The sequence below is a fragment of the Electrona antarctica genome, assembly GCF_951216825.1.
Source record: "Electrona antarctica genome assembly, chromosome: 16".
Taxonomy (NCBI): Eukaryota; Metazoa; Chordata; class Actinopteri; order Myctophiformes; family Myctophidae; genus Electrona; species Electrona antarctica.
The window spans coordinates 19,200,983-19,225,835 of NC_136797.1; the positions used below are offsets into that span (position 1 = coordinate 19,200,983).

The 24,853-nt window shown below is 41.9% G+C and overlaps 1 protein-coding gene across 5 annotated transcripts in view; it reads left to right on the forward strand.

Annotated features, from left to right (window-relative positions):
• Nucleotides 1-3,193: 3,193 nt before the first annotated feature.
• LOC306939596 (glutamate receptor ionotropic, NMDA 1) overlaps nucleotides 3,194-24,853 on the forward strand; it is a 36,142-nt gene continuing 14,482 nt past the window's right edge. For 3 of the 5 annotated variants that reach the window (XM_079524210.1, XM_079524211.1, XM_079524213.1), the window contains exons 1-15: nucleotides 3,194-3,551; nucleotides 7,775-7,909; nucleotides 8,683-8,859; nucleotides 13,835-13,897; nucleotides 14,730-14,827; nucleotides 15,813-15,934; nucleotides 17,602-17,776; nucleotides 18,192-18,336; nucleotides 18,651-18,737; nucleotides 19,101-19,236; nucleotides 20,382-20,509; nucleotides 22,389-22,553; nucleotides 23,278-23,396; nucleotides 23,903-24,015; nucleotides 24,614-24,762. In XM_079524210.1, coding sequence (XP_079380336.1) covers nucleotides 3,303-3,551; nucleotides 7,775-7,909; nucleotides 8,683-8,859; nucleotides 13,835-13,897; nucleotides 14,730-14,827; nucleotides 15,813-15,934; nucleotides 17,602-17,776; nucleotides 18,192-18,336; nucleotides 18,651-18,737; nucleotides 19,101-19,236; nucleotides 20,382-20,509; nucleotides 22,389-22,553; nucleotides 23,278-23,396; nucleotides 23,903-24,015; nucleotides 24,614-24,762 — 2,061 coding nt within the window. In that variant the 5' untranslated portion in view covers nucleotides 3,194-3,302. The remainder of the gene's footprint in view (nucleotides 3,552-7,774; nucleotides 7,910-8,682; nucleotides 8,860-13,834; nucleotides 13,898-14,729; nucleotides 14,828-15,812; nucleotides 15,935-17,601; nucleotides 17,777-18,191; nucleotides 18,337-18,650; nucleotides 18,738-19,100; nucleotides 19,237-20,381; nucleotides 20,510-22,388; nucleotides 22,554-23,277; nucleotides 23,397-23,902; nucleotides 24,016-24,613; nucleotides 24,763-24,853) is intronic. The other 2 variants (XM_079524212.1, XM_079524214.1) reach the window with 1 other exon arrangement.

Below are 24,853 nucleotides of genomic sequence, written 5' to 3' on the forward strand. Positions count from 1 at the left end.
AGTGATATCGACATTTGCCTCCGTGGTGGAAAAGGTTTGCCATACTGTGTGCATGTTAATAATCGCGTGTGTGTGTGTGTGTGTGTGTGTGTGTGTGTGTGTGTGTGTGTGTGTGTGTGTGTGTGTGTGTGTGTGTGTGTGTGTGTGTGTGTGTGTGTGCACGCGCGCGCCTCCCTGCCTGCGCTCTCGCGCAGCCTCTCGTAAGAGGGAGCTAGTTTCCTAGGTAACCAAGAGGTTGATTCTTTCTCCCCTCACTATTGGGGATGCCCTCGCGGTTACTTAAATGCTGGGCTCCATCTCTTCTATGCGGGATGGTTGTCCTTTAATGAAATGACCTCACTCCATGCACTGCCTGTTACATGAATAAATGAAATGAAGGACTTAGTGGTAGTAGTATAGCCAGTGTGGAAAAAGCAATTCACATCTTTTACTTAAGTAAAAGTATCAATACTGCAATGTACAGTAGAGTAAAGTCCGGTATTAAAAATGTACTTGAGTGAAAGTACAAAAGTATTTGCATTGAAATATACTACTGCACAACGACGTTGTGCAGAATGTCCCATTTCACAATTTAAAATTGTATACAAAATCTTTTGAAAATAGCCGATCTACAAGTACACAATGCGTTGCATCTACGTGCTTGTGAGCTTGTAGATCGCCGAAATATATAGGTTACTGTAGCCTATTGTAACCTTTGTAATAATAATCAAAAGTAACTAAAGTCTTCAAATAATTGGAGTAAAAGTACTGACATTTTAAAATACTCCAGTAAAGTAAAAATACCTCTTAAGTACAGTACTTGAGTACATGTATAGTATAATGTACTATAGTTACTTTACAGTTTACACACCACTGAGCCTATAAGGTCAATGTCTTAGAATGTGCAGGACTAATGCGCACATGCATCAACTCAAACATTCCAGGGGGGCCCCACTGCTCCCCAGCTAAATGTGTTAATAGCATCAACATCAGTTAGTTTGGTTTAACTACTTTTACCTATATAGTAGCTAGCCCTACTATTTGAAAATAACGCAAGCTCAGATGCATTGTGAGCTTGTATGGTTTATGATGTAGTCCTATACAACTTGGGGACCAACACAGGGTGTTTCAATTTGTCTGATTGGCATAGAACTAATGTTCTCTATAGTCTACGCCAATCAGACAAATTCAAACACCTGTGTTGGTCTCCAACGTGGCAGGTGTATTGTATAGGACTACATTTGAAATCATGAATTTAATAATAAAAAAACAATCTTGAAGAAATGTCAAACATTTGGAATATGTTTGAAACATTTTTTACTGCCACAAAATATTTTCAGATGGGGTCCATGACATGGAAATGTCTTTGAACCACTATTGATCATTTGCAGACGCTGCCATCTTGCCATCAGAGTTTGGAAGCACTCATTTTCAGTCCTGATGCCTCCTGCATTATGTGCTAATTCAAAACAGGTGGTACGCATGCAGGACGCAGTTGAGTGATAGCACTTCCAAACGGGTCACTGTGTGCCTTTGTTGTCTTGTATTGTGTATTGTTTTGTATTGTACTGTATTGTATTGTATCTGTATGCTGCAGGGCGGGTCCTAATTGGGGTCCAAGACAAATTTCTCCCTTGGGAGACAAAATAAAGAAACCTTGAACCTTGAACTGCAACACTTAGAAAAATAATCACCTGCAAGGACAGAAAGTAGCTCATAACATGTCTGCAGTGGATGTTTATGAAACAAACACAAACACAGGATAGAAAGAGGATAATTCAAGCTTTTCGTACAGTTGCAATGTTGGTGAGTTTGACGTTGTGTAATACAATCAGATAGGACTTTTCTGTTTGGATGAATGGGCTGTCAATGGGAAGTTGCACCTTGTTAGCACCAGGGTTAGTGTGTGTGTGTGTGTGTGTGTGTGCGCATGTTAAGAAGCTGAAATTATGAACAGCATGGATGCATGAGCAATTAGCTGTTTGCCTGTTTTCATTATAGGCTATGTGTTGTGCATGTCACACTTTCCTTTAATTCCGTCCAGTATATGAATGGTGGATTTTTTTTTTTTTTTTCATTTTTCATTTTTTTTTTTTACATCAATGCATTTCCGACTCAACTTTGTGACCCGGAATGAACACCCCTCTCTCTCTCTCTCTCCATCTGCTGTTTGTGTCCATTTGAGGACAAATAAATAAATCAGGAGTCACACATAAAGGCGTCTGCGCAGCAAACTCCTCGGTGTTCATCTATCAATGTGTGCACTCATAAATTAACAGATTTTGCTGTGTGTATAACAAGACATAAGGCGCATAGCTATGCACATAATGGCTACAAAAATGGCATCAATGTGATAATTGGCACAGGTTTTGTTGCCTATAATGCCGATAGCTATATAGGCTATAGCCTGTTAAGACGAGCATATTTGTATATGTTATGATCCTAATGTGTCTGTCTTTTGTCTATATAGAGCATATTGTTCTCAATCTGGACCATGATCTTACGTGTCCTATGTCCTTTATTACTGAAGTTTTTTGTTGTTGCGCAAAGTGCATTTACATTTTTAATGATAAACTTCGTTTCTTCCAGTTGTATTGCCAACGCGAAAAAACAGTGGAGGTATAGGAGCTCGGCTATAAGGTGGGGGCGTGTGCATGCGCACGCGCGCGCATGCACATACATAGCCTACATAGATAGGCTGCGCCACACACACAAACACACAGCTGTCAGCACCAAGGACAGCGCATAGGGTCGCCTGAAGCGTCGCATCATCAGTGGAATCACTTCACAGCGGAGCCTCTCACACACACACACACTCCACGGAACACAAAGATGATACACAGCATCACATCACACAGTGAGCTGCGGTTTTTGAAGATAGGAATATGGTTTAGATGCTGACTGAGAAGATTGTTCTTCTCTTTTTTTTTTTTACTAAGTAGGGCTTTGTTGCAGGTATAGGCTATCCGCAAACGAGACCGATTATGTTCGCTCCGGTAGAAGAAAGGGAGTTTATATATAGGTTATCCATATGAATGCTGCAGTGGAGGGGCTTCTCCTGGTCGCTCGCATTCCTCCGCAGTGCATGTAAATCTACCGGCTGTGGGGTTTCCTTTTGCTTTCTTTTTTTCCCCTTTTTTTCTTTTCCCCTACATAAACGTTCCATTTGGACTGTGGTTCCGGTGGTGGTGCAGCAGTTATAGCGGGCTCCGGAGGCTGGTCGAGCCGACCGGCCGACGCGGGGAAGCAGCAGCACAGACCGCGCCGCTGCTGATCGCTGCCTGGTTGTCTCCACCAACACCTCCACCACTACCACCACCACGATGCGTCTGTATCTGCTGGCGCTGCTGTTCTCGTGCTCCTGCGCGCGGGCCGGCTGCGAGCCCAAGATCGTCAACATCGGCGCCGTCCTGAGCCAGAAGAGGTACGAGCAGGTGTTTAAGGATGCGGTGACCCAGGCGAACCAGATCTACGGCCGGGACAAGTTCAAGCTGACCGCCATCTCCGTAACGCATAAGCCCAACGCGATACAGATGGCCCTCTCGGTGTGCGAAGACCTGATCTCCAGTCAGGTAGGTCTCTCTGCAGGGATGCAAATGAACTGACACACTTTTCACTGGTCACTATAGTGTCCATAGTCCATATACACTGTAAACCCACATAACTCAGTGTAGCTATAGGCTAAACAAAATTACCCGTATAGGTTATAGTGGTTCTCAAACATTTTCATTAAGGACCCCCACATACAGTAATTGATATCATTATTTGGCCGTGCATGGACCCCCATCTGAAAAGATTTACAATCCGAGCACAAGCAGTGTTCAAATTGCATTATCTTAGTGCTATATTTAGCCAAAGTATATAATAGTAGGCTACCAGTTTTGCTGGGGACCCTCTGGAACCCCTTCGAGGACCCCCGGCAGGCCCCGGACTTCACTTTGAGAACCACATCCTTAGGCTCACTCAGTTACAATTACCAATGGATAAGTAAATGAACACTTAAGGATTGTACTGTGGTGTTTTTTTGGGTCGATATCAGTTCAAATAAGTACTGTGATTGTGTGATTAATTGTGTGCAGGTCATTTGCCATGTCATCTGATCTAGAACTGTCCAGCCTTGGACCACAGGAGGCAGTAAAAAATACTCAGTTATACTTTATCCCTGAGAGACGTAAAATAGACCCAAATGTCCCCTTAGTCCATCTGGGTCAGTTTTTTAATGGACACACGGAGGATTTGATGGTTTTTATAACTCAAGTAGGTCTAGACCTAATTATCAAACAACTTTATGAGGGAAGGAAATTGCCTGTTTATCCTCATCTGGCTGTTAGGATTGTGTCATACATCATTCTAACGACTTCATTACAGATCGCTGTCCTTTCACATTCACCATTGAATGCTGAATGTGACAAACCTCTTTGTTTCTACGCAGCAAAATCCGAGTTTAAAAATGAATAGCAATTCATTTTCATTAAAGTAAAGTAGCCTATATATCAATGGTTGATGATGTTTATGTAGCCTTGTGCATTATATGCAGATTTCTGCAGTATACGTATTATGGAAACTTGGTTTCTGCAATACAAAATGCACAAAGATTCATATAGAGTATAGACCTTGTTTTACCCTGTCAAAGTAATATAGACACTCAGATTTTTTGTGTAGCAAAGTTCAAAGAGGCATTTGGCTCATGTTTTGGATAAGATACATGCAGAGCCTACACTGTAAAATCCACTGTGTTAATGTATCCACTTGCAACTGTGAGTGTGCAAATGTACATTCATATTTCATACACTCTCACAGTTCCCCAGGGGTATATATATAATACTAGACCCCCTACCCTTTCTCCTATACTAAGGGTCCTATTTTTGTCAGTGCTAAACCCCTTATCCCTAAACTTCTTTGCCTTTTTTTACTATTTTGAAAGGCATTTTTTTAATAGTTCAAATATCCAATCTACAAGATCACAACGTGTTGATGTAGATCGGCTAGTTGAACAATTTTAATATGTTTTTTAAAATAAAAAAGGCAAAGAAGTTTAGGGATAAGGCGTTTAGCACTGACGAAAATAGTGCCCTATAAATATCTTGTTCACTCCCGAATAACGACGCTATAGGGTTCATGTGGTTAAATGAACACGGAGTATTTTACTATATGTGCACTGACCGAGCTCAGAGAGAGCCAATGAGCAATGAAATGAGTGATGCATCATTCACAATTAGCGATTTGGCTGTAGTTCTATAGTTGCACTGCATGTGTGCGCGCCACAGATTTAGCCAAAGTGAGGCTGCTTGTGTAGCCGGCTTCTGTGTAGAGTATAGGCTACACAATGAAGTCCCAAGTCTTAGTGAATCACTCACACAAAGTACCACTGACTATGGTGTGACACACGTATGTGTATGTACTGTATGTATGTATCTATGTTAACTTGCTTTCCGCAATCTAAAAGGCATAAAGAAACATGTCATTATGTGGTGTGAATGTCAAACAAACAACTCAAATTCCATATTTTATGCATTCGCATAAGCGTATATGCCCTTTGAGAGTTGTTAAACCATCGCAACAACACTTTGTAAAGCGCAGGCCCTCGTCTCAGATAATGCTCTATGTAGCTTTTGAAAAGTCCTGACATTATGTTGCACGGAGTGTTGAAGCGTGAACTCTCTCTCTCTCTCTCTCTCTCTCTCTCTCTCTCTCTCTCTCTCTCTCTCTCTCTGACTGAGTCTCTCTCTGTCTTTTTTTACTCTCTTTGCCGCTACCACTCTCTGCACAAAACAGCACAGCACTCTCACGGCTTGACGGCTATAGTGCACTTTGTTATGTCCCGGGCCCTTTGCTTAACGCTTAGTCTAATGAACATAATTGATAGAGGCTCCTGTGGTAATGCAGTGTCTTGTCACTTGCTCGCCCACTACATTAGTGCGCAATCCTTATTCGACCACCGGGCTCTAGAGAGTACATGTGCAATGTTTCATGTGTTATATTGTGAACCCCCCCCCCCCCACACACACACACACACACACACACACACACACACACACACACACACACACACACACACACACACACACACACACACAAACGTCTGTGTGTATAAGAAATCACACCAACTAATTAACTCGTTGTCCGTCTATCTAATCATGAGAGGTTTAATGAGATAAGGCTGTTTTTTGGGTGATGATGATGATAGTCACTGAGATGGAAGCGCCATGGCAGATGGGACAGTAGATGCCTGGGAGCTGTGCTTGGATGAAAAACCTTCACACAGCCATACGGGCTGCTCATGCAGAACCATCCATATCTGTGCAGCCTTGCCAGCTTTCTTCCTCCTCCTCGTTCAGTTCTCAAGGGCATTTCCGAAGGCAGAGCTTTAAGAAAGGAGAGCATGTGCCACCATTTTACCCAGGAAACTACTTTTGGCTTTTCGCTGTAGAACACTGTCTGCTGTTACAGTGTATAGTTTTCATAGTGATGGTAGTAGTAATGGAGAACCGGTAATAGTAGGATATTTTCCAAAAGTATAAATCCTCGTTAAATCTCTTGTTACAGAATACAATATTTTATTGACGTATATGCTAGGGATGGAGTGGAATGTGCTATTGGTTGCATGGCTCTAATGTCACACTTGCTGTAAGACACTGCTGCAGTACAGTTAAAGGAGAATTCCATGCTAGAAGGCTTTCTTACCTTTCTTACCTTTCTTTGTAGTTGTTACGTCCCCACCAAAGAGGTTCAGGTGTTTTTTTGTGCAAAAACTCCTTATTGGCTATTTCCCCTACCATAAGCCCTCAATGAATTGCATTGAATTGAATGGGAATTGAATGGGGCTATGGGGTGTTGTGCTAATTCGCTTATTTCCGTCTAAATAAGTAGTAAAGTGTGCCACTTGGGATATTATTTACATTATGAAGAGAGGATATATACAAAAAAATTATAATTTTGAGCAATGGAAATAAGCGAATTAGCACAACACCCCATATCCCCATTCAATTCCCATTCCATTCAATGCAATTCATTGAGGGCTTATGGTAGAGGAAATAGCCAATAAGGAGCTTTTGCACAAAATAACACCTGGACCTCTTTGGTGGGGACGTAACAACTACAAAGAAAGGTAAGAAAGCCTTTAATAGTATGGAATTCTCCTTTAATGTCAGCTAAATGTTCAGGTTTTAAAGGAAAAGTTAATACAAATATGTACAGGCTATGTAGGTTATTGTGGGCCACAGCTAAGATGTACATTCTACGTACATCTTGCACATTTGTACACACAAGATGTTAAAATAATCTATCCTCCTCCTTTAACCACATGAACCCTCACTTGTGAGCTTGTAGATCGGCTATTTGTGGCAAAGAGATTTAGTATAGAGAGGAGAAAAGGAGTAGACCAAGAGCCCTGGGGCACACATCGGTCAACTAAGTGTATTGATTAAGATGATCGAAATTGCTTTTCACGCCTCTTAGAAATATTTCATGCCCCTCTCATATTCTCTCTCTCATATCTCATATTCAATGTTTTCTTGACAGACCACACAGACAGCCATGTGTTAAAGTTGCTGCAGTTCAAGGACTCACTCCAGCCTTGGAGCAAAACTATTTATTAAGGCTGCTGCCAATGTTTACACTTATGACATATGTCTTCATCTGGGCAAAACGAATGAAACCATGCATGAAGTCCCAACTCTGGCAGAAGCCTTCATCTTTGCATCTAGGCTATACATACAGTGTGTGGCTATTCTAACCACCCTGTATATTTAATTGACTTTCTTTGATTTCCATTTTCATTTGCATTTGTTTGCAGGTCTACGCTATCCTGGTGAGTCACCCTCCCCAGTCCAACGATCACCTCACCCCAACGCCTGTGTCCTACACGGCAGGCTTCTACCGCATCCCTGTCGTGGGTCTCACCACTCGTATGTCCATCTACTCAGATAAGGTGAGTGAGAGAGAAATAGACAGAGAGAGAGTGAGAGAATGAGGGAGAAAGAGTTCCCAGGGGGGGATTTGAAAGGCTTCTAAGATTAAACATCCTCTCTCCGTACATTAAGATGTGAGCTGTGATTAAATGGCCTTCCCACTGCAATCTGAGAGGATGCCATTAATAATGACTGTGACCTGAGTAATGTCTTCATCCTGAGAGCCGTTTGCGCGCGCGTGTGTGCGTGTGCGCGCGCTGTGTGTGCTCGCTGTGTGTGTGTGTGTGTGTGTGTGTGTGTGTGTGTGTGTGGCTGCATCATGAGGCATCTTGAATTAACCTTTACATCAAGCATGAAACCATTAACCACATGAACCCGCAAAAAAATAAAAAATGTATGTGTAGTGTTGTGAGCTTTTAGATTGCCTATTTTCAATATTTGGCCCATGACAAACTATAATACGGCTTAACCTATTTAGACCTGGGAAGCCTGTACGTTGTTATACCTTTCTATCCGTCTGTGTCATTTTAGATATTGTTGCTGTCGGGGGAGAAACCTTGTATCTCAGAGTTTAAAATGTGCATGTTTTCTTCATCATACAAGATTGACGCACAAATGTAGTGAAAACAGCAGATCTACAAGCGCACAACGGCTTGCTGTGCGCACGTTCGGTTTTTAAAACGATTAAAAAAAAGGATTGTTAGCAGAATTCTAAATGGGTTTAGCGGTTAACAGCGTATACGCAAGTAATATCTAACTAATTTCTCTCGCTTTCACGTTTCCTCCTCCTCAGAGTATCCATCTGTCCTTTCTGAGGACCGTGCCGCCCTACTCCCATCAGGCTCACGTGTGGTTCGACATGATGCGCGAGTTCCGCTGGAACCACATCATCCTGATCGTGAGCGACGACCACGAGGGGCGGGCAGCGCAAAAGAGACTGGAGACTCTCCTGGAGGAGAGAGAGACAAAGGTGAGACGCTCCCAGGGAACCGTGTCCCACCACAGAGCGAGTGTGTGTGTGTGTGTGTTGTGTGTACGCCTGTTGTGTAAGCCTCTGTTTCTTAACCTCAAAGGTCGATCTATGTACAGTATGTATGTATTTATGTATTTATGTATGTATGTATGTATGTATGTATGTACTGTATGTAACTGTTTTCCTTTATGTTTGTGTGGCCACATCTCTTTCGCACCATTGTGTAAACATATGGCTAACATTTCCTAGAGACATCAACAGCGTTTAATGTGGTCTAATCTGACAAAAGTGTGTATGTTTATTTACTCATCTTTCACGTTGCTTTTTGCCATAGTCCAAATTATCCTGTGTCTATTCCACAATGGGAGCCAAATAGTGGACTTTAACATGGGGCTCTGCAAACCATCAAAGACTGTTGTGCACTAAGATGTATTCAGTATTCAGGGGCATCATCAGGGTTGCACAGGCGTTCTTTTAATTTCCCAGAGGCATAATATATGAAGGGTCTCTGGCTTTGTTATGAAATGCAGAGTCATAGTGCTTTGCTTTGTTTTGGTACGCTGTTACAGCTGTAGGTTTGGCTGTTTAGAAACGGGGATGGTTATTTTGCCTTTAAAGGACTTGCCAAAGACACTGACATTTTAAGTAGAGCTCAGAGCTTTCTAAGGCTTGATTTATACTTCGATGCACAAGGTAGATTGGCTATTTTCGGCAAGCGACACCGGAGTGCAACTAAGTATAGACCTAAGTCAGGCTTAAGTGGGTCAGTGAAAGGTGCTGATCCACCTTGAGTCCAAAATAGACTAGATTGTGATGCTGTGGTTCCATTTGGAAAAGAGAGGGAAGAAAAACTAAAACACAAACAAACAAACTATGTAACTAACTAAACAAAAATGACATCCAATTAAGTGTGTGCGTCTGGATATGAATCTGGTTTTTCTTCTTCTTTGTCTCCTCCATGGGAGAGCCCCTCTGGGCCTTGGTGCTGTAATTGTGTGACAGAGTGAAATGAGTCCCAATTTGGAGATGTAATTAAATTGGAACCTGATGAAAAATTGACTACGACATATGCCCATAGTCATCCACAGCAGGCGGTGACAATGGAATCCAATGCTGTTTTCAAGAGCTGATGATAATGAATATTGTGTTAAAGGTGATTACCGATGGCTTTTTAAGGAGGTATAACATTCAAACATACTGTGTAGGAATGCATGTCCTTATCAGACAAAAGACAGTCCGTCCGTTCCAGTCTAATGTTATCAGTTCTGCTCAGACGACTTAGTAGTTTATTTATGACCTAGATAAAAGAAATGTGCTTTTGTGTTTGCGTAAACTGGATGACAACAGAATACAGAATAAACATTGTGTTCTGTGATGTCCCGAGTGTTGGAAAGTAACTAATTACAGCAAGTACTGTACTGAAGTACAATTTTGCAAATATAGCCTGCCTATAGTCCTTCGTACTCCACTTTTTGACAGCCAATCTACAAGTTCACAATACATCTGCCATTTTTGAAAACATTTGACACATACAAAAAAAGAGTAGTAAAATGTTGAATTCAGGACTATACAGTAGTATTTCTAGTTGTGGTATTTCAGACTAGACTAGCCACACGGGTACCCCAGTGCTCCCTATTGTGAGGTACCTCAGTGCTCTAATGGAGTTGTTTCGCACTCTTAATGGTAGAAGGGTGAAGTCCAATTCCCACAACGATGTCTCAATGAAAGTCATGTCAAGCTGTTTTTGAGCACTGTACTTAACCTGTACAGTACTTGCTCTTTCGTTGTATGTGGCTCTGGATAATAGAATCAATAGATACATGCTTAAAATGCAATTCATGGTAAATTGAGGATTTAAAAGGGCTGAGGATTTGGAGAATTAGACTGGATGATTGCCGCTTTTTGTCGCGATACAGTCTCGCTTGCGTTGACAAAAATAAACCAAGCTACTTTTTTTTGCAGCTTGTTATTTTCCATTGCATAAAGCCTTCAGGTCAGCTTCAGGTCTAGTCATCAGCGAGACCAATTACAAGTCACACAGTCTTTATCAGCCAGCAAAGAGAGTCTGTGCACAGTGGATTTTGTCAGACTGCAAACATGAGCGACACAACATGCAATATTCATGCATGACTGAAGCTGCAAAAATAGAGCATTCCGAAGAACTCCTTTGGGAAAAGGACAAAGCCAGGTTAACCGCAGTGCTGCTGGAATTTAATATTGCATTTATGTTTAACCACTTGAACCCCAGCATCCATATTCTCAGGGAACATATTCATCAAAAATGCTATTTTAGGCGAAGAGATTTGGTGTAGATGGAAAAAAGCGGTTGAAGTACAGTTGTAACTCAGGTCAGTTCTACTAGGATCAGAGGGTTTAAGTGGTTAAAGCTGCATTGTGCTGTTGATAGTCAAAGCATTATTCATTAAGTTTAAGTGGTTAAAGCTGCATTGTGCTGTTGATAGTCAAAGCATTATTCATCCAGAGACATAATGCTACTGCCATGCCCATAATGCTTCTCAGTTCTCCATACTGCAGATTTTCCTCTGCCAGATAAGATTACTTTTAGGAGAATGCTGGCTGAATGGTAATAATGCCAGTCCCAGATACATTTAACCAGTTGAAACCTAGCATCCCTATTCTGGGGGGAACATTCACTGAAATGGATGGAGCTCACAATGTAGATCGGCTATTTTTGGCAAATATATTCAGTGTGAGAGTGGGCCATAGTGTAGAGCCCTTGGGAATGCAGTCAACTACGCCTACACACGTATCATGGTTTAAACTACCTATGTCTTGACGTGATAGGAAAATGTAAACAGTCTGACTGTAATATACGTACATGTATGTCCTGCTTTCACTGCCGTAGTCTGTTGGGTGTTTGTTTTTTGATGGGCAACTAGGGTTGTTATTGTAATTCTCCTTGTTTATTGGTGAGGCAGAGTATCACACAATGGAGCTTTAATCGAGTTGGACTGATTAATATAATATCGTAACAATGATCCAGAAAGGTTTCTTGTAGTATCTTTTTTTTTTTTTAAATAATGTTTGGGATTCAAAGATCTACCACGCATGATATTTTGCTGCATTTTCCCTCTTTGAGCAGAATGTGTCACACATAACGTAGAGGTGTACCTAAGTCTTGCTTAATTGAGCAGGATCAATTGTCAGTTTGCTCTAACATTGCCCACTGACCTCATAATAATCATAGATCAAAGTTGGCATTTTATTTGTGCAGAATGATGTGGCAAAAACTACAGCAGCATCAGATTAAATATGGGCATGGTGGGTTGCTAATCCTTTCAGTGGAGCATATAAAAACAAGTTGTGAATGAGATTTCTTATGGATTTTCTTGTCAGTCAGCATAAATTAACTAATGTGGATACAGTGTTGACTCCACGAAGGGAATCTTAAGAGACCCAGAGTTTCCTTCAAAGTCCTGAGTGTCAGTTTAAAGTGAGTGAGAGTGTAAAACAGGTCGATCTTTGCACTCTCATGAGTGCTATATTAACACTCAGAATTTTGCAGTGAGGTGTGAGCTGTGAAGTGAAGAGGCTGTGTGACTGTGAAGTGGAAAGATGCTCTGCGTTTCACTGCAAAATGGCTTCGTGTCTCAGACAAGAGTCTCCCTTACAGGATGTGACTGGAAATCAAAATAGTGCTAATGCCTCAGGGCCAGTTTGAGTGTTTGGCCGAGATGTCAACTGACAAGCAATTACAGAGAATTAGTGCTGTCACTGTGTAATATTGCAGTATTTTCTTCAAGAAATTCAAGATTCTTTGTTGCCATGTGTAACAAGTAGAATGGAGGAATGCTTATTCTCCATTCACCCCCACAGTATATCAATGAAGTAGAATATGTACGTAAGCTAAAGGTTAAGTGACTAAGTAAATGTTAGAATATTAGGGCAGGTAGTACAGGACAGTAATAATAATAGCACAATGTAATGATAAAGTATACTGGTGGTAAATGATGAAGTCACCAGTCAGCACAGTGAGAGAGTGTGTGTGCTATGCAGCTGGGTTTCTAGTGCACAATTATCAGTTGAGTAGGAACGCTGCTGATGGGTAGAGACTGTTCTTGAGGCTGCTTGTCCTGGTTTAAATGCTGCAGTGCCAGGCAGTGTAAATGGTGCATTTTATATAGCGCCTTTATCCAAGGTGCTTCACATAGATTGGGAAACCATGCAAGGCACCAACCTGCACATCGGGAGCAATTAGGGGTTCAGCGTCTTGCTCAAGGAGCACTAACTCTGGGTTAGCCCGGGATCGAACTGATAACCTCACGGTTCCCATCCAGCTGTTCAACTCTACCCCTGAGCCACTGCCGCCCCAATAATCTTTTCTGCCATTCTCATGACCCTCTCGATGGCTTTCCATTCCTGTGTAGTGGATTTGCCATACCTCCTGCATAATTTGTAATTTACTGAATTGCAATGTGATAGCGTGTTGTTAAGTGTGCACAAAACAAAGTCACTGCATAGTCTGAATAGTAATGTTTTCAGAATGCGGTGGAAAGTGGGGAGTGAGCCTGCAGTCCTGATTGCAAGGGAGAGGTCATTACACAGCTTGGGAGCCATGAGGGAGAACTGAGACCTAATGCCAATTGCTGGTTGGATTAAAACATTTATAAATACTTAATTGACAGGGGTCTATCTTGGCACATTTCTTCTTTTACACCAAATGTCTTTGCCAAAAATCTACAAGCTCACAGGCTTGTAGATCTGCTATTTTCGGCGAATGTTCGCTCATTAAGACATAGAACGTATAGGGACGCAATAGTCCACGTGGTTAAACGGTACACATACAGTAAATAATGGTCGTCTTTGGTGTTCTTTGCCAGTCCCATGTTAAAGATCCCAGTTTGAAGCAGAAAAGTGGAGATTTGTTGGAATGCTTTACTGCCCTCCATTTTCAACTGTTTATAATATTTTTCTGTGTCTGCATATTTTCTCTGTGCACATTACTCATCAGAATAAAAAAAGGAACTATGAAAATATGGATCAACTGTCCTATGACAACAAGCGAGGACCTAAGGTATATTTGCATGGTCAATGCACGCCGCCCACCAATTTTTTCAAAACGTAGCAACTAGAAACCAGCCCGAGCAGTTCACCAGCCCAACCCAGAAATGACACCCCCCCTCTCCCGGTAGCACGTGTTTTCTTTATTTTTTTACTTTAAGACATCTCCCTATGATTTCAATGAAGAATGTTTTTTGTTATGATAATTTTCGGTAAAAAAAAAAAAAAAGAAAAAAAAAAAAGAAAAGAAAAGAAAAGAAAAAAAAGAAAGAACACACCAATAAACCGCGCACCGCTTTTATCATTTTTCATTTTTCTCCTTCAATATAAAGGAATGCATGTACTCTGAACACACATACACATATTTACACAAAAGAAATTGCAAGTCCATTCCTTTGTGGAGATCTGGTAATGGGACACTATACTCAGCCGCTTCCCAAATGCTCCTTCCTCCTGTTCTGTAGAAACCTCCCTAGTTTTCAACAATTACTTTTTTGTTGGGGGGGGGGGGAAGACCCCCCTCACTCTCCTTATGGTTGCATTGACCTTCTTCTTCCTTCTACCTAACATGCACGTCCTTCTTTGGAGCCTTGATAAACCTCTCAGTTTGCATGTGAAAAATGCAAAAAGTTTTTTCCCCCCCTCTCCAAGCTTTTTTTCATTTTTTAATTTTTTTAGTTCTAGCCCGAGCCTGGATCGCTTTCCTTTTTTTTCCCCCCCTCTCTCCCATTCCGAACGAAATCACAACCACGCCCGCCCGAGCAAAACAGGTAAAGAGGGAGCATGATGTTTGTTTGTGGGGGGTAAGTATAGCTCGCTTGACCTTTCTTGTGCCCTGATCGCAGGCAGAGAAAGTCCTCCAGTTCAGCCAGGAGACAAACTTAACTGCCCTGTTGCTGGAGGCTAAAGAGCTGGAGGCCCGCGTCATCATACTCTCCGCCAGGTGATACCAATCTCTCATTATCAAAGAGATACTGCATGTTCCACTATGATATATTGACCATTTGAAGAAAAGAAAAAAAGTCTTTATACAGTTGGGTGCCACCGATATTGTCCCTTATCATTTGACCCATTTAGGCCTGACCTCAAAATTTTAAAAAATCCTTCTAAATCCTCCAGTTTTCTGAAATAAATATTTTCACGATTTTTCAAAAATAGCAGACCTACAAGCTCGTAGCGCGCCACTCGGTGGCGCGCTATGAGCTTGTAGATCTGCTATTTTTCAATAGCTAAATTATAACAATGTTTAAAACACCAAAAGGGGTTCCCGCCCAAAATGGGTTAACTGTCCTTTTGCGCAGATCACGCAAACCTCAGCAAAAAGAAAAGGACAATATCGATGGCCTCCAACTGTACGTGCCAAGATTAAATGATTGATTGATTGTAATTGATTTGTATTATTATTAAAAAAATAATAATAATAAAATAATTGAATATTCTGGAGACTATAGTACTCTAGTAGTAGAGTATGTTTTGTTGTAATGTAATCTTGGCTACATTGTAAATGAGGGCTTGCCCCCTTGTACTTCCGAGTTTAAATTATGTTTTTTATGATGATGAAGATGATGAATTGGAGTCTGATAAAGATAATGGGCAACTTAAACTCTTGGTTGATAAAATTATAATTTTTACAGGCCAGATGCTTTACTTTACAGCAGCTACTGTATATTTAGAGATGATGTCTGTTGAGTTATGTTTTTGTCTGGTAGCATTTTGGAACTGGAGCACTAGAAATGACTAGAATGTTTTGGGACAGCTGACGAATGGATTCTTCTTCTTCTTTATTTAATCAAAAAAATACATTTGTATGTTGGTCAACCACCCTAAATCTACCCCAGTGACAGTGTTTCCTCTTTATGCCCGTAATCTGAACTGGCATGCTTTGCCACATCTCATGATAACCTTTCAATCAATATGACAAATTGCAGTGAGGAGGACGCTGCCGCAGTGTACAAGGCTGCCCGCTTCCTCAACATGACAGGGTCAGGCTACGTCTGGCTGGTGGGCGAGCGCGAGATGTCCGGTAAAGCCCTGAGCGAGGCGCCAGACGGTACGTATACACAGTGAAGTTTATCCATTATGGAGCCGTGCGTGGGAAAACAAGACAGGTGTGAGCAGTCCTCCCAATGCACATGGGAGAAGTGTCAATATGAAAGATGCATATTGTGTGATTATATGTGTAAAGTTGCTTGCTGTATGTTAAGCATTTAAATGTTTAAGCATTCAATGTTTAAAGGTTTAAATGACTCATGTGGTTTTCACTTAGTTCTCAGTTAAAATGTGTATCCCTGTATCCTCAAATTACCAGTTTTTCTACATAAAAAAAACCTACAGACGTGTAAATGCACACAGTAATGTTTAAATCCGAAGATAAATATATTGTGCTATTCTGCCATATTAATAGCTTGGTTCTCATAAATGTATGAAGGGAGTTTTGCAAACCCCCACACTGAAGTGTAACTGAGATAGAATGGTAAGGAACTACAGTCCTTTTTCTTTGTTGCCAGATTCTGCACAATTAAGACTCACTTAATGCCGTTGATAATCTCACTTTTTGGTCACGAATGTCGAACGTCTACCCACTCAAGCACAAACAACACCCTGCAGACAATGTTTTGTCTCTTTGTCTGTCTGCACCCATGTCTCTGTCTCTCCACAATCCCAACTCTGTGTCTTCTTCTGGGAGTCTGCAAGACTGTTGGACCAGTTGCAATCAGAAAACTTAGCTGAAGTTGGATTGTTGATGTGGTTTGTCTTTCTGGTACACTATTTCTAGTACAATGTCTGTTGCCATTTGCTACCAACTCTGGAATAGCCAAATGTATGGTACCGTTTCTATTTCTGGTATACTATTTCTAGTACCATTTCTGGTATACCATGTATAGAACAATTTCTGGTTCAATTATTATTTCTGGTATGCAAAAGTACCATTTCTGGTATACCATTTGGGGTGTATGCCATCTGTGGTACAGTAGAGTACACCATTTGTAGTACCATAATGCCTGGTATACCGTTTCTTGTCCCATTTCTGGTATACATACCTTTTTCGGTACCATTTATTGTATAGGTCTGATGGTGTGAATGTTTGATCCCACAAATAGTGTGTTGCTTGTACTGACTTCACAACCTGGTCCCTGAGTGCGTTTGAACTGAATGATAAATCCAACTTCAAGGGACTCTAACACTGGGTAAAGGTCACGAATGGCAACATCAGGCAAATGGTGCCACTGACAAGAAATTAGTTTCATTCTACAATTGGATATCCACTTTTTTTCCCCTTCTTCTTTTTAATGCGCCACCTAATTCTTAATAAATATATCTAAGATATGAAAGCACCACTTATTGGGAACTGTTTGTGAACCTCTTTGTATGTAAAATACTGGATATACTTAGTTGTATTTTCAAAACAAAGAGCAATTCACAGGTAAAATATTCCCCAAGATGTAGGCTACACCTTGAACTCACTTGGACATGAGATATGAATGACAGTTGCAAAATACGTTGATGCATAAGATTAACTTCAACATGAAAGTGAACATAGAACAGATGGAACATGAATCCTCAGCCAATGTGTGACCTTTACTCAGGATGTCCAGACTAGAGCCCTTATAAGCTTTCTTTCTATGTTGAGCATTGCAAAAGGATCCTGAAACACTGTTTTATGAAGCCAGGTCAGTGATTGTCTCTTTGTCGCTTGTTGTTGTGGCCTGGTCTCAGGTCTCATTGGCCTCCAGCTCATCAACGGGAAGAACGAGTCAGCCCACATCAATGATGCAGTGGCTGTAGTGGCACAGTCCATCCAGGAACTCTTTGAGAAGGAGAACATCACAGAGCCCCCCAGAGGTTGTGTTGGAAACACCAACATCTGGAAGACAGGGCCTCTCTTTAAAAGGTAGGTACTGTAGGATGGGCATGCTCTTCTCTTCTCTTCTCTTCTCTTCTCTTCTTCTCTTCTCTTCTCTTCTCTTCTCTTCTCTTCTCTTCTCTTCTCTTCTCTTCTCTTCTCTTCTCTTCTCTTCTCTTCTCTTCTCTTCTCTTCTCTTCTCTTCTCTGTATCTCTCTCACATTTGGATTGCACATAGGAATCTTCGCTGTATACACCCCCCTACTATATTTTGTATAGTGTGCATCCATGTATGCACCTCCAACAGGGCTGTCTATGATTTGATTGCATAGAGCCTAAATGGAAACAAACCGCAAGGGATTTTCTTTTGTGCTATCCCTTTTGGACTAAGTGTTTGACTGTACTCTTTTGCTGCTTTTACATTTCTGTCTAATAAACTATTCAATTAATCAATCAATCAAAGGGTACTGATGTCATCCAAGTATCCCGAAGGCCTTACGGGGCGTGTGGAGTTCAATGATGATGGAGACAGGAAGTTTGCTCACTACAGTATTCTCAACTACCAGAAGAGTCGACTCATTCAAGTTGGCATTTACAATGGAACACAGGTCAGCTCAAAGTCCAATATGATGTAGGCTGGAAATATATCATACAATATGACATTAAGAGAATGGTTACAGAAAGATATACAAGGGCAGTTATTTTAAGGAATGACGAAACAACAACAAGCTAAAGACCAAAGCACCCTAAGCAGGATGTCGCAAAATGCTTGGTAATCAAAAGAATAGAAAGGCTCAGCTACAGTTATATAAACCAGCTGACTCATCCGTGTTTAGAGTAGACTCCCCGGGTGTTGGAGCCTCATCAACCTCACATTATTGGTTCTGGTGTTTTTGCTAAAGTGCGTGTTGCCTCCATGTAGGTGGTGATGAACAATCAGAGGAAGATCATCTGGCCTGGAGGAGAGACGGAGAAACCGCGGGGCTTCCAAATGTCCACTCGACTAAAGGTATATATGTGTGTGTCACACACACACACACACACACACACACACACACACACACACACACACACACACACACACACACACACACACACACACACACACACACATACAGTACATACAAACACACTTATGGACCTGCAGCGATCAAATAACATGTTATAGACGAGGACGAGGACATCTTTCAGGTGTGTCATGTTCCTGCAGGACTATTTTCTGTGTCCTTTATTTTAATTTTATTGAAATTCTATCTGTGTGTACATGTGTTTGTGCACGTCTACGTGTACTATATCGCCCTGGTGGTTGCCCATTCCAGCCTTTCTGTCCGGGTGAAAATATCTCTATCTCTTTCTCTCCCATCTGTTGTAGATAGTGACCATACACCAGGAGCCATTTGTGTATGTGAAACCCACGCAACTGGATGGGACCTGTAAGGAGGAAATGACATTAAACGGGGTCTTAATTAAAAAGGTTATCTGCACTGGCCCCAATGAGACCATCCCAGGTAACCCATCAGGGACGTTTATAGCATCACTGTGTTTTTTACTGCAACCACCAAACCATCTCCAGGTGATGCATACATATATATACTGTAGGTATCTATATATGTATGCATATAGTTGTGTGTGTGTGTGCGCCATACTGTATGTGTGATCGCCTCTCATGTCGTGGAGTGTTTGGGTGTGAAGAAGTCTAATGTATACTTGGTTGTGTGCCGGTGTTGCTCGCCAGAAATAGTCCGTCTCTGCAAGCTCACGGCATTCTCTCAGCCGCGATGCATTTGTGAGCTTTTAGATCAGTGGTTCCCAAAGTGGGGTCATTGAGGGAGTTCCTAGCTAAATCTATTTGTACACTCTCAGAGTTACAGACCCATAAGGGTCCATTTGGTTCCAAACTATATCGTTTAGCTGGGGACCCCCTGGAACTCCCTCAAGGACCCCTGGGGGTCCCCGGACCCCACTTAAGGAACCACTGGAGTACAGGATGTGTGGGGAATGGCTTTACCGTCCGTCAGCTTCTGTATTTGCAGGCAGTGCTTTTTTAGCAAACGCCGTTCATTTGTTGTGAGCAGTGGTGGAAGAAGCACTGTAATACTGTTATAAGTAAAAGTCGTGTATTCTAAGTTTTATTGAGAGTACTAAAGTATCAAAATATACTGACAGTATCAAAGTAAAGGAAGTAAACGTTTAAAAATATACTTAATCTACAAGCTCACTCAAAGTGTCGCAATGCGTTGTGTAAGCTTGTAGATGGGATATCTTTGAAAAGCCAACATACAGTTGAGTATAACATAGCTGGGTGATTAATGTATGTTTTGTACCATCTAAATCTGCTAGCTAGTAACTAAAGCTATCAAATAATTGTAGTGGAGTAAAAAGTATAATATTTGCCTCTTGAGATGTAGTGGTATAAAGTATCCAAAAAATGTAAACACTCAAAGTAAAATAGTAAATGTACTTTCCAAATGTGACTTTCCACCACTGATTGTGAGTCTGCCGTGTCTGTGTGTGACATACATTTAGCTTTATGTATGTGTGTGTGCTGCTGCTTGGCTGTGTAATGATTATTTTGTTTTTCTTCCAAGATTAATGTCATGTATTTTCCTCCAGAGCGATTCTAACTTGCAGCTTCTGCTGGTTGTGTTTACAGGACGCCCAATTGTACCTCAGTGTTGTTACGGATTCTGTGTTGATCTTCTGATAAAGCTGGCCATGACCATGAACTTTACCTATGAAGTGCATCTGGTGGCCGATGGGAAATTTGGAACACAAGAGCGGGTCAGTTTAACATCCGAGGAACGGATCCTTTGGTCTTATTATTTATGCATTAATTAACGTGCATGAAATGCAAGATGTTTAAGTATATTTCACGGTCATGAATCTATATAGTATGTATATGCCTCACTTGAATGATGAAGTATCTCCACCAGGCCGAAGGGGGAAGATTACGTTTTCAACTCTGTGTTTGTTGGTTTGTCTGCCATCTCGTAAACCACTACAACAGTGTTTTTCAAGCCTTTTCATATCAAGGCCTATTATTTATTCTGTATTTGAACCGTTTGATGAGATTTAGCCACTCAGACCCAAACCTTAGAATATTTTGTCCACAATGAAAGGCAAACAATCAGAATATCAATTCTTCTACATTCTCTAATTGTGTAGACTTCTTGTTAATTGAGTAATGCAGATGCTTAACAATAATGTACTTTTGGTTATTTGCTTTCATTTTACCCTCTCAAGAGTAAAAGATCTATAAGGGTCCATTTGGTATTTTCGTTACCGACTCTTCCATTTAGCTGGGTACCGCCTTCAAGGACCACTGGTGGTCCCCAGACCACTGGTTGAGAACCGCTGCACTAGACCGATCAGTGCCAAATATCTTGCGCACCCTGCCATTTAAGAATGTCACGGAAGAAGGATACCTATTAATTCAAAAAAATATATATTTAACTTAAAATGTATAATGGATGGAAGTCAATGGCATTCGGATCAGGCTGAAACATTTCCCAACTACAGATAACGCCATTGTGACTGTCATCATCATAGACATGCCCAGATATGGAGTTCCACCCGGCCTGGCAGAGATATGTTCCACTGAGCACACCATTCTAGTTTGTTATGAATCATCATTGTTAACAACTCTCACAGAATGCTTTATTGTTCACTAACTTCACTAACCTCCAAAGCTGAACCCAATGCGGAGTCATAGAACAAAGATCTGTGGGGGCCAAAGTCTCCTCCCCTCTGGCAACACCTGACGCAGAAGTGTGAAGTTGGCCATAGACGCTGTTCTGGTGTCAGTTTTTGAAATGCCCCACTAATGGATAAGGTCAGGAACAACATTGAAATAAAAAACGTCTGGGTTTCCGAGGCTAGGAACAACCGAACAAAGAAGTGGGGATAGGCTGACTCACAGTCAGTCAGTCAGTCAGGCGCTCAAGGGCAACCTCACTGTCGCGTTGTATTGCATTGTTTCCACTCTGGAGCTACAATCTGGACAAAATGTTAAAACTGATGTGGACAAGGACATGACATGGATGAGCTGAACAACATTGACTGAATGGACCCATTTACCAGCTCTGGGCCAGAGAAGACCATTCAGTCTATTTAGGGATTCATTTGCTTGCAAAGTTTAACCACTTGAACCCTAGCGTCCCTATTCTGGGCATGTCATAATAAAGGTGAACATTCAGCAAACACTCATTTGGCAAACATTGCCGCTGTAGAAGCTAACAACACTCCGCGACACGTTATGAACTTATTGGCTTATCGGCGTATACCGGTATTTTTGGTGAAGAGATGGAAAAGGGAAAAAAGGGAGGAACTTGGACCGACCAAGTATAGAACCCTGAGGGTCCCAAAAACAAACTCTGTAAACAAAATGATAGGGTTTAAGTGGTTAAGTCTTCACTTATGAAATAATGCATCATAGTGTACATTAATCCCTTATTAACACATTACATAGACCTACTATACATTCTTTGCTCAAGACAAAAATGTTCGTCAATGGACATCCCATCGAACATTTATGTTAGTTCAAGGTGAGGTTTTAACCGTGTTATATGTACTGCTTGGCAATATTGATTGGCAGAGATGGACAAGAAACAAAGCAATAATGTGTCTTTCTAACACTAACCCATCACTCCTGTGACTGCAGGTAAACAACAGCAACAAGAAAGAGTGGAATGGGATGATGGGAGAGCTCCTGGGGGGTCTGGCCGACATGATTGTTGCCCCGCTGACTATAAACAATGAACGAGCCCAGTACATTGAATTCTCCAAGCCGTTCAAGTACCAAGGCCTCACCATCCTCGTTAAAAAGGTATGTGAGCTTTTTCACACAGGTCTACAAGCTTGTAGGCCTATAGGTTATTTTCGGTGCACGGCGGTGGCATCAAACGTAGCACACATGCACGGAACTGAAACAGTCCTTTTTTACTTCCATTCTATGCGAGCAAAGGGGGTGGAACTTTTGGCCACTAAGCATTGCCGCACCACGTGCCGTTGCTTGGAGTTCGAACCTTACCTCTTTTGACGACTTGGCATGTGTTGGCCACTCTCCTTCGGTTGTGCATGTGTGACCGTAACCTAAATCAGTGGTTCTCAAAGTAGCCCTGCTGGGACCCCCTCAAGGATTCCCTTGTAATAATCGATAGTTAGGAACCAAATGGACCCTTACAGGTACATTTGGATCCATTTGTACACTGTCAGTATTGGGGTCCCTGGGGTAATGCTTGAAATAAAATAAAAACAGTTTGAGAACCACTGCCCTAAATTAGTCATTAAGGCTCAAGGTGATCAGGAGAAGACAGGAGAAGATCCGTGAATGACCATGTGTGGTGTGTGTTTCTGTGAATGACCATGTGTGGTGTGTGTTTCTGTGAATGACCATGTGTGGTGTGTGTTTCTGTGAATGACCATGTGTGGTGTGTGTTTCTGTGAATGACCATGTGTGGTGTGTGTTTAATGACCATGTGTGGTGTGTGTTTCTGTGAATGACCATGTGTGGTGTGTGTTTAATGACCATGTGTGGTGTGTGTTTCCAGGAAATCCCTCGCAGTACACTGGACTCGTTCATGCAGCCGTTCCAAAGCACTCTGTGGCTGTTGGTGGGTCTATCGGTGCATGTGGTGGCGGTGATGCTTTACCTACTAGACCGGTTCAGGTACAAGAGGAACCTCTCTCTCTGTGTGTGTGTGTGTGTGTGTGTGTGTGTGTGTGTGTGTGTGTGTGTGTGTGTGTGTGTGTGTGTGTGTGTGTGTGTGTGTGTGTGTGTGTGTGTGTGTGTGTGTGTGTGTGCGTGTGCGTGCGTGCGTGCGTGCGTGCGTGCGTGCGTGCGTGCGTGCGTGTGTGTGTGCGGGCGTGCACGCGCCAATCTACACTCCTCCTGACGGCTGCAGATCTTCATCTCAGTGGTGCACAGGGGAGGGTAGAGGTGAAGATCGCCTCCAATCCATCTCACTGCTCTGTCCGTCTGCGGCAAACGTCTCTCTGTCTCTCTTCTCTTCCCCTTTGGGGTCGAATATCCTCTCGCTTTTTGCTTCGCTCATGTAGATCCCCTTCCACCTCCCTTTCCCTTCCCTGTACTCTATAAGTAAGGGTGTTCTCCTCCCCTGTTCTTCCGAAAAATGAATTCTCACCTGTTGTCTCCTGCAACCTCCCCTCCTCTAGCCCGTTTGGAAGGTTTAAAGTAAACAGTGAAGAAGAGGAAGAAGACGCCCTCACCTTATCGTCCGCTATGTGGTTCTCCTGGGGAGTGTTGTTGAACTCTGGAATAGGAGAAGGTGAAAACTGGAATTAAAAGACGTATACTGTTGTGTTATGCGATGTCCTTAAACCAGCGATTTCCAACCTGTTAGCCGGGGCCCACTATAAGACACTATGATTTGAATGATAATATCATATTAATGTTTTTTTTTTAAAAGTAATGTAAAAAGAAAAGGCCGTGGTATTTTTTCTTGAAAACTGTTCAGAATGTGTTTTCATTGTGTTAGTTTCACTGATCCAATCCAGAACACAATCGATTGATTGATCATTAAAATAGACATGCTCTGAAAATGCACACGCTCCATTTGACCATTTTGACCTGATGTTAAAGTGGACGAAGACTTTTGAGATTGTCAAGTGGGCCCTGATCCGGAAAAGGTTGGAGACCACTGGTTTAACTCAATGACAAAGCATGCCAAGATCTGCTCACATTTCGCCAGTGATGCAGTCATTTGCTAATTGCTTTGCAGCTACACCACAGTCATATTTCTCGTTGTTACGCGGCCTGCAGAAAGAACACAGTAAAATCAATGTGAAGTTGAAGTAAGTAAGTTAGATACATACTCGTGGTTAATGAATGAAATGCAATGTGTTGTTTGCACCTGTCCAACATAGGTGCACCGCGCAGCTTCTCAGCGAGAATCTTAGGCATGGTGTGGGCTGGTTTTGCCATGATCATCGTGGCATCATATACTGCCAACCTGGCAGCCTTCCTGGTGTTGGACCGGCCTGAGGAGCGCATTACCGGCATCAATGACCCGAGAGTATGTATGCAGCATATAGGGCTGTCACAATTATTACATAATCGCCTAATCGCAATTGTTTTAGATAATAGCAATTATTTCATCATCATAA